Here is a 13933-nt window from a genome sequence, read left to right as displayed (position 1 = left end):
TCTTACCTGTTTCCCTGTAGGTCTGCCTTCTGTTTGGGGTTGTTCCTTTGTCCCAAGGGTGCTGCCTATCCCTATTCCCATACAGAGCATAAGCTTGGAGCTAATCCCTATCCAGGAAGATCCAAGACTTCTACCATCATTCATTCGAATTTCCAGTTTCTATTTTGGTGCACGACAATACCAGCCTCTCCAACCTTCACATCGGATCGGCCAATACCATCTACTATTACACAGGGTTTTTTCTGCTTATCTGGCTTTTTCCCTGTTTGAAGGGACGGTCTCCCTTGGGTTCACCTGACTGCCAGTTCCACAGGCGGGCAAGGTGGCCTCGGGGGGGGGGGGGGGGGAGACCGTTCCTACCTCTTCGAACGCAAGAAAGGAAGAAGGACTGTCAAATCGAGTGACGAAGGAGAGAATCCCACGAAGGAAAGAAGGAGACAGAGGACATCAAACCCCACTGAAGATCCAGGTGAGGAGTCTCGGGGGGGGGGGGGGGGGAAGGAACTTTCGCATACCGTGACAGTTTGCAACGCCACCCAACCAACATGGCCTCCTTGGAGCAATACCAGGAGATGGTGACCGCTATCCAGGGCCTTCAGGCTGAGGTTCAGAATCTCCGAACCGAGAACATTAACCTACGCCAACAAGTAGCGGCACGAGAAGATTCCCGAGGCGATCTACCTCCCCTGACCTTTTCCTTTGGGAAGTATGATGGCAGTCCGAAACTCCTAAAGGAATTCCTGAACGCCTGTATGATTTACTTCACGTTTCGACCAAAGGCATATGAACTGGATAGAGCTAAAGTTGGGTTTCTTGTTTCCAACCTTGTGGGCAACGCGTTGGCCTGGGCAACTCCGCTGATAGCACAGTCAGATCCTGCCATAAATGATTACTCTCAGTTCACTCAATTGACGCGTTCTAGATTTGAGAGACCAGAGGTCCAATATTCTTCCTATGAAGCCCTTCTGGATCTCCGTCAAGGAAATCAAGATGTACAGACCTATGCCTCTACCAAATTGGCCACAGACACAGGATGGCCAGATTCGGCACAGCAGACCCTTTTTCGTCGAGGCTTACATGATGAACTTAAGGATGAGCTAGCCAGGATGGCGCGTCCTGCTTCCTTTCAAGAGTTGGTCACGTTGTCCCTGCAATTGGAGTACAGACTGCAGGAGCGGAAGCTAGAAAGAAGGAGGTTCAGACTTCATCCTTCAGTAGGAATTCCCACTGCAAGCCCTCCAAACCAACCACAATCGGATGAGCCTATGCAAATAGGAACAACCCGAGGTCCTTTGACTCCCAAGGAACGCAAGAGACGCAGAGACCTGGGTCTTTGCATGTACTGCGGATCTTCAAAGCATTTGCTTCGGAATTGTCTCGAAGTACCCCCGAGACGCTCGGGAAACACGCCTCCCCGGTCTTGAGCAGGGAAAAGAACTGGGCAGAGTCGAAGAATCCCTGCAATTCCACCCACCGGGATAATTCCGTTGGTGCTCATAGCCTCATGGTGTTTACGGTGCGGCTTACATTTGAATCCTCCCCATCAGTAGAAGTCTTAGCAATGCTGGATTGTGGTGCGGCCGGAAACTTCATTGATATCCAGTGGGCTCAAGAACAAGGCATACCCCTACGCCAGAAAGCCTGCCCTTTGCCTGTAGAAGGGGTAGATGGAGCACCCCTTTCCTCCGGTCCCATTATTAAGGAGACAGTTCCGGCTACCATGTCCTTGTCTCAGTACCAAGAACAGATCATCTTTGAAGTGATTAGAGCAGCTCATTTCCCAGTCATCCTGGGCATACCCTGGCACGTAAACATAATTCCAGGATTGATTGGTCTGCTAATATCATCTGTTTTTTATCACAGTACTGCTCGAAGGCATGCCTATCGCAGGCCCCTCCTTTGATGGGGAAAGGGGTCGCACTCTTGACTTCCACGACAGTGGTCCAAATGATTCCGCCGTGTTATCAAGAGTATGCTGAGATCTTCGAAGACAGACTACCCCGTACTTTACCCCCGCATCAAGCTGAGGACTGCACCATCGATCTAAAGCCTGAGGCGTCTGTTCCTTTCGGTCGCATGTACCCTATGTCACTCCCGGAAAGAAGAGCTTTGAAGGAGTACTTGGATGCCAATCTTCAAAACGGTTTAATTCAGGAATCTCATTCTCCAGCAGGGGCCTCAATGTTCTTCATCCCTAAGAAGGGTACCACGGAATTGAGACCGTGTATAGATTACCGGGGGTTGAACAGCCTGACTATTCGGGATAGGTACCCTATGCCCCTCATAAAGAAGGTGCTTGAAGCCGTGGAAGGAGCCTCAATCTTTACCAAATTGGAACTTCGAGGAGCCTATCATTTGTTGAGAATAAGGGAGGGAGACGAGTGGAAAACGGCAGTTAGAACTCCTCTGGGACACTTTGAGTATAGGGTAATGCCCTTTGGACTTGTGAATGCTCCTGCCGTGTTCCAACGCTTTGTAGACAAGATCTTCTCGGATATGTTAGATGCCTCAGTAGTGGTCTATTTAGACGATATACTGGTCTTCTCTTCCTCCCTCTCTGAACATCGAAGGCATGTCAATCAAGTCCTTCAAAGGCTGAGAGAACATCAACTACTGGTTAAACCAGAGAAGTGCGTTTTTGAAGCCTCCTCAGTATCCTATTTAGGGTTTATTCTTTCTAAGGAGGGGGTGCAGATGGATCCCGAGAAGGTGAGGGCGGTTCTTCAATGGCCTACTCCAAGAAGTCCCAAGGATATACAGAGATTTCTGGGACTATCTAACTTTTATAGAAGATTTATTCCCAGCTTCTCAGATATTGTTCTACCAATCACCCGTTTGCTTAAGAAAGGCCAGAAGTTCGAATGGGATAAGGAGGCGGATTAGGCCTTTCAACTACTTAAGAGGACATTCACTACCGCTCCCATCCTAGTGCAGCCTAATCAATCTCTTCCTTTTGTGGTGGAGACTGATGCCTCCGGCGGTGCGATCGGAGCTGCTCTTCTACACTCAGGCAAGGATGGAGCAGAACAGCCGGTAGCATATTATTCCAGAACTCTTACACCTAGTGAGAGGAACTACTCTGTGTTGGAACGGGAATTATTGGTGATCCGTCAGGCATGCATTGAGTGGAGGCATTTACTGCAGGGGGCTGCCCATCCTTTTTTGGTCCGCACAGACCACCGGAATCTAAAGGTTTTGCAACAGATGGAGTGTCGCAATTCTCGTCACGCCCGATGGGCGTATTTTTTTTCCCAGTTTGACTTTGAGATAACCTACCTTCCAGGAAAGGAGAATGCCTTAGCTGACGCTCTGTCCTGCAGCCTGGAGCCCGAAGACGATCAAGGTCTGGGTGAGATACTCTCTGGTAAGAGAATCCTAGGAATGGTCAGCTCCTTCATACAAGAAGTAGAGCGCTCTACCAGTCTCACAGAAGTTTCTCCAGACCATATACCCCTCATGGAAAAGAGAGGGAAGCTATATTTTCATCAAGGTTCACTGTATTTACCGTCCAAGAAGCTCCAAACACAAGCCTTGTTCTGGTGCCATGACCTTCCTTCGGCAGGACATAAGGGCCAAGGGGCAACACTACATCTGATATCCAGATATTTCTGGTGGCCGACTATGGACCAGGACGTCAAGACATATGTGACGGCTTGCCCGGTATGTGCAGCTAATAAACCCATCACTCATCGACCCTTGGGTCTGCTGCAACAAGAACCTCTACCATCGCAACCCTGGGAACACATTTCCACTGATTTCATCGTGGATCTCCCTCTCTCTATGGGTTCCACAGCAATCATGGTTACGGTGGATACATTGAGCAAGATGGCTCATTTCTCTCCCTTGCCTGGCCTGCCTTCTGCACCCGAAGCAGCCGAAGTATTCCTGAGAGAAATAGTGAGATTGCATGGTCTACCTCGGACCATTGTGTCCGATAGAGGGTCCCAATTCACGTCTCGATTCTGGTCAGCTTTATGTAGCTCTTTGGGTATAAAGAGAGCTTTATCCTCTGGTTATCATCCCCAAACCAACGGACAAACAGAATGCTTGAATGCCACTCTCGAACAATATCTCCGTTGTTTTTGTCACCAGGAACAAGATAAGTGGAAGTCCTTATTAACTTTGGCAGAGTTCACTTACAACAACACCCAACATTCTGCAACTGGCTTCAGTCCCTTCTTCTTCACCTACGGATATCATCCGAGACATATACCTCTCTTTGGGGTTCCTCCAACTACAGTCCCTTCGGTAGATCAGCGCCTTCATGATCTTCGTTCCATCCAGGAGGCGGCTGCGCAGAAACTGGAGGCGAGTAGGATTTGTTACAAGAAGTATGCCGATAAGAAGAGATCACCTAACCCCAAATGGGAGGTGGGAACTAAGGTCTGGTTGTCAACCAAATATCTCCCACGTTGGGTCCGTCCTGGTAAATTCTCAGCCCGCTTTATAGGCCCATTTCCCATCTTGTCTCAAGTAAACCCTGTGGCCTTTCGTTTGCGACTGCCATCCAGTCTGAAAAGGATGCACCCTGTTTTTCATACCTCTCTCCTGAAGACCTATCACCCAGATCCCATGAGCCGTCGTATACCCTCCTCCTCTATGCTTCAAGATCCCGACCCGGAAGAATATGAAGTGGAGAGGCTGGTTGATTCACGTTACAGGCATGGGACTGTACAATATTTGGTCCAGTGGAAGGGGTATTCTGTTGCAGAACGATCAAGGGAACCTAGACGTCATATCCACGCCCCACGACTTCTAAGACAGTTCCATCGCCTACATCCGGGAAAACCCAGAGGAGAGTGGATGAAGATAGGGCATACTGTCACACCGCGGCCGTGGAAACTCTGGGCAAGATGGAGGCGTTAATAGACCCCTCTACAGGTCTGCTTGACGCTCTAGTCGTTTTTGGACCGGCAGGTATATAAGGAGGCCACGCCTCCTGTGAGTCGCGTTGCAACTCGCATTCGTCGGTCTTTGGACTTTCGCCTGTGCTGCAGTGCCCCGCTTACGAGTATTTCCTCGATACTATTTCCCGGAGCCTTGATTCTTCCCCTTGTCTTCCCCTCTCGTGCATTTCCCTTTTCTCGCCTGCCATGCCCCTTTTCCTGTCTTTTTTCCTTCGCTTCTCCCAGGTGCCGGTCAGCCTCTCCGCTGCTGCTTTCCCGACTAATCTGCAGTTCCGGTTGTGCTTTCTGTTTTTTTTTTATACTTTACCTTGTGGTCTAGTGGGCTCTCAAATATCCGTCCGCTGTGTTTTCAGAGCGGTCACATACTATTCCGAGTTTCTCTCACTTTCCATTCCATTCAATCACCCAGTCTGTGTCTCTCTCTCTCTCTCTCTCTCTCTCTCTCTCTCTCTCTCTCTCTCTCTCTCTCTCTCTCTCTCTCTCTCTGGTTCTCTCTCTCTCTCTCTCTCTCTCTGGTTCTCTCTCTCTCTCTGGTTCTCTCTCTCTCTCTGGTTCTCTCTCTCTCTCTCTCTCTCTCTCCCTGGTTCTCTCTCGTGCTTGTTTTCTTCATCTTATTATTTCATCCGGATTTCCCTTGGTGGCTTTCCCTAATTCTTTCAGCCTCCTGTCATCTTACCTGTTTCCCTGTAGGTCTGCCTTCTGTTTGGGGTTGTTCCTTTGTCCCAAGGGTGCTGCCTATCCCTATTCCCTTACAGAGCATAAGCTTGGAGCTAATCCCTATCCAGGAAGATCCGAGACTTCTACCATCATTCATTCGAATTTCCAGTTTCTATTTTGGTGCACGACAATACCAGCCTCTCCAACCTTCACATCGGATCGGCCAATACCATCTACTATTACACAGGGTTTTTTCTGCCATATCTGGCTTTTTCCCTGTTTGAAGGGACGGTCTCCCTTGGGTTCACCTGACTGCCAGTTCCACAGGCGGGCAAGGTGGCCTCGGGGGGGGGGTGGGGGGGGGACCGTTCCTACCTCTTCGAACGCAAGAAGGGAAGAAGGACTGTCAAATCGAGTGACGAAGGAGAGAATCCCACGAAGGAAAGAAGGAGACAGAGGACATCAAACCCCACTGAAGATCCAGGTGAAGTCTCAGAGGGAAGGAACTTCTGCATACCGTGACACACTAGTCCATGGGCTAACGCACCGCACAGGGTCTTCGGAGATCAGACAGAGGAAAAGGGCTTCACCGGGCCAGAAATTGAAGGGGATGCTGGCCCACTTCAGGAGTCGTCTTTGGGTACTCCACAATCTGCTCTTCTCTGAGGGATTCTCATCTGCCCCTGTAGCAGACTTTTTGGCACCAGTGATGTGGACTGGGACTAGAAAGTCCCAGCCTCCTTCCTGGAACACACAAACACAAAGGATCACAAGCCTGCGAAAGCAGCAGTTTTCCCTGGCAACTGCATGACTTTATAAGGACATTCCTGACCTGAGAAAAAAGGCTAAACTACAATACGGTCAAAGAACAAGTGAAAATCTTGTGTCACTGTGAATTTTAGGGCACAAGCAATGTTTATTAACCAAACGTATTAAAGGTGAATGTGCACACCAAAAACAATGCAAAAAGGGTATAAATGTAACTGCTGCAACCAGCTTGTCTCTAGGCACATATACAAGTAGCCAAAAATCCCATATGCAAAAAGCTAGGGGGAATACAAAAGTATCCCCATTGCACACAAAAGGGAAATAGTTTCCCAGTACTGATAGGCTGAAGGACTGATCATTTTTCTCCATAATAAATTGTAACAAATTGGAAAAAGGCAAGTGAAGTGAAGCTTCAAAATGTCAGGACAGAATCAAAAACAGAGCAAAAAGAATGGGGTTTCATAAACTATGGAGGAAAAGTTGCAAAAAGATCTTTCCTAATGGCCCACCGCCTTGTTAATCCCTGTGGCCTTTCCCAACCGTTTCCTGCCCTTCCCCGCCAAAAACACATCCTCCTAGGATGTCTTTGAGCTAGCTTTATCACGCCTTACTATCAAACTTTGAGCTTGAAGTGCCTGCCAGTGTTTTTCTTTTAAGCAGTCTTCTGAAAGTTAATGGCTACACTGACACTGTGAAGGTGCTACTGGTGTAATAAGCATGTTGTAACCAAGTCTGCCTTCAGCCAGTCGAATTATAAGCACTATGTCCTGTTAAAAACAAACACTTGCAAAGCCAACAAATTTGGCTTCTGTATACGTATCAGACATTTGCCAGGAACTGTTATATGCCCAGGTACTAGCACCATTTTGCAGCCGCTACCATCAATGGCCAGTTAATGCCACTTCGGCAGCACCTGGCAAATGCCTTTTCCATGCCCACACAAAAGCCAAAACTGTTGGCATTTCCAATGCTTGTTTGTCATTATGATTGACACAAACAACTTCAAGAGTCAATGAAAATGTTCTGATGTGTTTATCGCATAACATGTGAATATTAAACAAATTATTTTACGTTGAACTATTCTGGTGAACCCTTGTTTCGGTCAAGTTTACTTGAATTTAATGTTTGCTATTCTAACATGGTAAATTTATGTTCCTTCACCATCTTTTACTCTTTAGGAGCCTGCTGTGCTGGATGTGCCTCTTGGTCTGATTTTAAGAGTTGAAAAAATGGGGGGTGCTTCTAGTAGAGGAGAAAATTCTTATGGGTTAGATATCACCTGTAAGGTAAGGATTAACATGTTTTAAGAAACAAATATATGGTTTAGCTGTTGCATTCTGTAACTATTTTGATTTCATGGCAATGACCTGTGTACTGTATAATGACTTATCTTTACCTTATATGTAGGTCTTTTTAAGAGATTGCATTTCCAGAAATATTTCTCTCCCATAAAATTAGTTGTAATGCACTTTGAAGCAGTATTCACGTCTGCACAACTGTGCATCAGCGTAGTCAAACTGTACATCCACGGCGTGTCCAACGGACGTGGCATGAAGACGTGAGCCTTCGGTGCTCTTGAGGCCGCCAGCCGTATCCTGTAATATCCTGCTAGAATAACGACTGCCCATGTGAAGTAAAAGGTGTTTTTGGGCGTCGGAACATAACGGATCTCATGTCCGGTGGTCGAAGTGTGAAACCGGCTGCCAATTTCAAAGAAATAAGCCGGTGAAAGTTGGAATGACAGCGTCTGATAAAGATCCAAGATGGCCGCCGGGCACTGCTGAGCGCAGACCCAGCAACGCTGCATATCCTGGTACCCATGGAAGGGTGGCTGCGTAGAGACAATCGCCGCTTCGGAGGGAGGGGACTGCCTCCTCCCCCTTGCGTGGACCAACACATTACCGGAGTGCGAGCAGCGGTGACTGGAGGTGCGGACTGGCTACGTGAGGCGATCCGCGCCGGAATCCCTGCCCCCCGGCCCCCCGAGTGGATCCGGGTGCTCCATGCATCGTCGAGCGCCCGCCAGCCTGATGCTTTGCCTGCCTGCTGCTCTACTGGCCTGCGGTGCACACCAAGAGACTGAACCCGAGAGACCCGGTAAGGAGAGGCGGGGGCGGGCCCTGAACTCTGTCCACCTGCCCGAAAAACGCTGTGAGGAAGGAATCTCACGATCCCCTCTCGGTGCAAGCGGGCCCCCACCTGACGCGGGGCAACACAAGAAAAGACCCACTGCGGATTAGTGTATAAAGCAAAGGGCTTCCCCACCCCGAGAGACTGCCGAATGAGTGTTGCGCGACCCAGGTGCTGAACTGGGACCCGCCTGCTTCTTCAGCGCAGGCTCTGTAAAATGATTCACAATTGCAGCCCATACAACACGCAGGCCCTCAGTAGCAGTTCCTCCCAATCCAAAGCTATTTGAGAAAAGCAGCCTAACGAACTTCCAGTAATACTTAAACTATATCACTGCTCGTATTTTCGCTCCTGCATAGATGGGGGCAGTGAGCGCTGGGTGACCAGGAAGAATGGCGGTGGCCTACCAAAATAGATTAACTACCGCCTACCACCTATTAACTGAGGGTCCAAGCAAGCACTATCCTAACAACCACACAGCGACAAAACGTCGAGCATGTGGGAGGGTGCAGCAGTGACCACAACTCGCCCCCTGACACAAAAGATGACTGACCGGAGATCCCCCTGCCGCAATTGAACCACGAAGGAGAGCCAGGTGAACCGGCAGACCCATAACATAAGAACAGTGAGGCGAAGAACGTAATCTCCACAACCTGAAGGGAGCAGAAACAGGGCGCCAAACCCTGCACACGGGCAAGACAGTCTTGCAACCCATAAAAACGTGACACCAACATAAAACCGTCCCTATGCATAGCTACTGATCTGGACTGCAGCAAATAGAACAATTATTTCTCGCCAGTGGATAATGAAAGCACAGCGCTCCAAGCAGTGAAGAAGAGTGCATGCCACAACAATCATAGACCCTGATAACGGCCTGTAAACCATAATTGCTCCCGACACTACAGGATCAAAAGATCACTTGCCTGGTCCGTGCACTTCCTGAGAACTCTGTGCTCGACCGGACCCGACGATCTCGTGAACAACTAAGCCAAGATACCTCTGTAACGACACTGCTAGCCCCTCCCAAATGCAAAACGTACTTCTATTCACATTACAAGGCCTGCTTCGCAATATGGGGAAGGACAAGCCCAGAAAAACCTCCAGACAAAGCAGGATAGAACAGTATGCAACCACTCCACTGTCTCGCTCGCCAGAGAGGTCAGCATCGACCGAATCTGAGAACATGGAAGACATCTCCCTCAGAGACGTGATGGGTGCCATTGCCAGCTCCAGGACATCAATGGAAAAGAAAATGGACACCATAGGCGCTGAGGTATCCCTATTGAGACATGACTTGCAGAAGCTGACTGCACGCACTGGAGAGGCGGAAGCATGCATATCGGAGACCGAGGACAACCTGCAGGGAGTCAACTGCCAGATGACCGGCATGTTAGAACGAATAAAATCCCTGGAGGGAAGAGTGGACAAAAGTGAAGGAAGATCAAGGTGCAATAACGTCCGCATCCTAGGCCTTCCGGAAAAAGTGGAAGGAGAATGTATGGAGCTGTTCCTCTAAAGATGGCTGCTGGACATATGATACTGAATCCTTCTCCAAATTCTTTTCTATTGAGAGAGACCACCGCATCCCAAAGGGCAGGATTACACCTGTTGCACCGCCGCGTGCAGTCATAGCAAGACTTTTAAATTATAGGGATAGAGATACCATACTACAAATGGCAAGAACGAAAGGATCCATCACCTAGAACGGCGCAAATCTCCTTCTTCCCTGACTTCACCAGAGAAGTCCAAAAAGAGCGCCAATCCTTTGACCCACTTAAAAAACGCCTGCAATCACTGGGAACCAAATATGGCCTGATCTTCCCTGCTCAACTCAAAATATATCACAAGGGCACAACGGTGCACTTCACGGATCCCAGGGAAGCTAGGAGCTGGGCGGAAAGGCATATTGAAGGTTACTGGAACACAAGGAAGAAGGCCGGAAATGACCGTAATAGGCCACATCCAGAGAGACCACCGGACAACAGACCACTACAGCAGCAGGAAGAAGTGCTGCAACAGTGAAACGCATGACGGAAATCAGCAACAGCCAAGGCAAGTGTAACCACGAGATACGAAAAGGAAATGAATCCAGCTTGAAACAAAATTCACATGGCAGAAAGTAATTATAATGGCTGGCGACTGGAACCGACCTGCCCCCTTTAGCAAGAAACAAACGTACAACGATAGGCAAAGGTCTAGACTGCCTAGATATACTGTTTAATTAGTGTTTGAACTGTTAAGGGGCGACAGATGCTTCAGTTGGGGATGAAGTATGGGGAGGGGGGAGTTTGGCGTAAGTTTACAAGTTGGAAATACTCAGTGAAGCACTACACATTATATAAAACAGTGGTTAATCGAACAACAATTACTGTTACCTGCTGCGAGTCACACGCGTCCAACTCCCCTACTATGGGGGCCCCATTGTCAGTTGGAACCATGAACACGAATGCAACTCTGCAAGACAATAAGAACAAAACCTTAAAATTACTCACCTGGAATGTAAATGGCCTAGGAAACAGCCTGAAAAGGAGGCTAGTAAGGCAGTTCCTGAACAGGCACAGCCCGGATATAGTCTTCCTAACGGAGACCCATCTGGCAGGTACATCCAATGCATTATTCAAGCGCTCGAATTACCGAACAACCATACAAGCAGGTTTTACGATGGGAGCTAGAGGAGTATTGATACTAATACACAAAAGGCTACCGCTCACCCTCACCAAAACAATACAGGACACTGGGGGCAGATTCACATATGCCATAGGCACGCTCTGGAATAAAACGATATCCCTTATGGCGATTTATGCTCCACCTACTCTTCAATCCAGACTTATGGATGATATAACGCCCTTGCTGACCAGCGATACCTCGGACATTCTAGTCCTAGGAGACTTCAATGACGTCATGAGCAATGTACAAGACCGTACGCACCTACGCAACAGAGACCCCAACCGTCGAACCAACCTGGCTACATTTGTGGAAGCGTTTGGTATTAGGGATGTATGGCGTGACCTGCATCCGGAAGAAAAGGAGTACTCCTTTCACTCTGGAGTACACGCATCGCTGTCACGTTTGGATTATTTCTTCATGCCTGCGACATTAACACGTACAGCAACGCAAGCTGAATACCTTCCACGGGGCATCTCAGGTCACTCCCCTCTACTCATGTCACTCACGACGTGCAAACCAGCTCCCCCACCGATTAAATAACTACTACCTAGGCTCACCCGAGCTGATTGAACGCATACAAAATGCCACTACAGAGTACTTTGAGACAAATGAGGGATCAGTGGAAAGTGTCTCGACACTCTGGGAGGCATACAAACCGGTGCTACGAAGAGAAATCATCTCCTGGACGGCGGCACAAAAGAAAATATACTTGGAATCATTGAGAGAGGCAGAAACAAATGTAAAACAGGCAGAAGAAACACATCTAATCAACGACTGTCCAGATACTAACAGAGCCCTGATGCTAGCCCAAAAGAAACTGCAAAACATTGCATTGGACAACGCCAAACAGGCACATAGTGCAATGAGAGCCAGAATATACGACACTGGGGACAAGGCGGGAAGGTCCTAACCTGGCTTGAGCGGAGAGATGGACACAATCATGTGAGAGCGATTGTTAGGCAGAAACCTGTGCAGTTCCCTCTGGGACCACTGCAAAAGATTTAAGACTACAGGTGTTTGGCAGTAAACCCACTTGGTAGCAGTCTGCACCACACAGATTCACTTGGTAGCTGTGGCTGAGCAGTCGGACTTCCCCCAAGAAGAGTTAGGCAGTATACAGAGTATTCACAATAGGTCAAAAGAACATAGTAGAACAAGTAAACACTGACCAGAGCTTGGTGTAAAAGATATAATTATTTATTTAAAACCACATCTAGTAAAACACACAGGCACTAATGTTAAGCAGTTTGAAAACACGGTCACTAAAAGATATACACTCCCTTAAAAGAATATTAGACAATTCTTAAGTAAAGCCCCACTTATTTTCAGACAGCGGTGAGCGCTTAACGCAGATGGCACTCTAATAATTCGTTTTAAAAAGGGAGAGAAAAGCAGAGTATAATTTGAAACAGATACCAACACTTTCACAAGAACACAACAAGAGAGGAAGGCAAAGTAAAACCGTGAAGTTAGAGTTCAGAAGCCACTTTAAGAGGATCAGAACGAAATGTGTCCAAGGTCACACGGTTGAAGTGCACAAAGTCTTGAAAAGGTTCAGAAAGAGTTGGACCAGAGAAAGGGACCAGTTAGATGGTCAAGGCGGTCAGCCCAGTCCAGAAGGCTAAGGGATTATTATTACCTTGTGGCAATTTTTAGAAAGGGAGGCCTGGCGGACACGGTACCTTAAAGAGGTGAGAATACTCCAGCGGGGGCAGTTGTTCCTGGCAGCGGATGCAAGTCGGTGCTTCGTCCGGGGGAAGAGAGGATCTCGTCGGGGAGGAAGACAGGAGTCCGTTGCACTGCCAGTGAAGAAACCAGCCGCGGAGTTCTCAGGTAAAAGGAGCGGTCCTTTTATTCGTGGTCCAGTGGTAAGTGGCTATCCGGTTGCCGGGGTGCTTGGCACGGGCAATTCGACCACAAGACGTCCTGGGATGCGCGGAAAAGAAGGTAAACTGGTTGTGCCCACCAGTCAGGGGAAGAAGCCGGGAGATCTTCTCTGTCGTCGGGAAGTGGTGAGTCGGTTCCACAGGGCTCCACCGGTGGTGTGGTCGTGGTAGGTCGGCTCAGCTTCTCCCTCGTCGGATTCTCAGGTCTTGTGGCGACTTCTGAAGTTCCAGTCCCCAAAGCCCTGCTTTTATGCAGCACACCCCCATTCACTCAGCCTAGCTGTCAATCAAACATGCTAAGTGGTGAGCCGGCCGGCTCACCACTTGGGCCAATCACACAAGAGTGCGACTTGAGTTACCAAGGTAACTCAGTCCAGGGTGCCTAAACCCCCTCCCACACCCACTGTAGTACCCAGACAGAGTGGCACCACTTCTGGAGGCTTCTGTGGAGAAGCCCGCCAAAAAGTGGAACAAAGGGCTCGACTTGGGTTGGAGTCACAGAAGAGAACACAAACCCCATTTTAGAATCGAGTCCTGGCAAAAAATACCAACTGGCGAATTAATATTAAATAAACCGGCGGTATGTTCAAGGCTATGAGAATTAAATAATTAAAGTTGGTAGCCTCGAACAATGGGAAAATCCTATAGGGATATATTCGCGGTCGAATATAAAAAGTAGTATCCACTGCCACCAGCCAAAACTCGATCAGGGGGGACGGAGACGTGCCCCCTCGACTAACAGACCCGGGGCAATCGAATTGCCCCGACCAGTACGTCCACAATATGATGGTTTGTACCGGTTTCTGTTAATAATTTGGGACTAGTAAAGCCAATGGTGACTTTACATGCCCTGGGAGACAGTAGTCAGTCCCAGGGTATGGAGTCTATGGTGGGGTGTCACTATGACACCCCTGTGTC

General features: G+C 48.6%; 1 protein-coding gene and 1 long non-coding RNA gene across 2 annotated transcripts in view; one reads left to right on the top strand and one right to left on the bottom strand.

Annotated features, from left to right (window-relative positions):
• The window catches only part of MTM1 (myotubularin 1), a 1347122-nt gene that overhangs the window by 235520 nt on the left and 1097669 nt on the right, over positions 1-13933 (top strand). The window contains exon 5 of the mRNA XM_069612751.1: positions 7511-7618. Within this exon, the coding sequence (XP_069468852.1) occupies positions 7511-7618 (108 nt within the window). The remainder of the gene's footprint in view (positions 1-7510; positions 7619-13933) is intronic.
• Positions 1-13933, bottom strand: part of LOC138480937 (uncharacterized) — a 549246-nt gene that overhangs the window by 272063 nt on the left and 263250 nt on the right. The window lies entirely within an intron of this gene.

This window comes from Ambystoma mexicanum, chromosome 5p (genome assembly GCF_040938575.1).
Source record: "Ambystoma mexicanum isolate Mex_15411 chromosome 5p, UKY_AmexF1_1, whole genome shotgun sequence".
Classification (NCBI taxonomy): domain Eukaryota; kingdom Metazoa; phylum Chordata; class Amphibia; order Caudata; family Ambystomatidae; genus Ambystoma; species Ambystoma mexicanum.
Note: the sequence above shows the minus strand (reverse complement) of the source record. Positions and strands in the feature narration are given on the sequence as shown.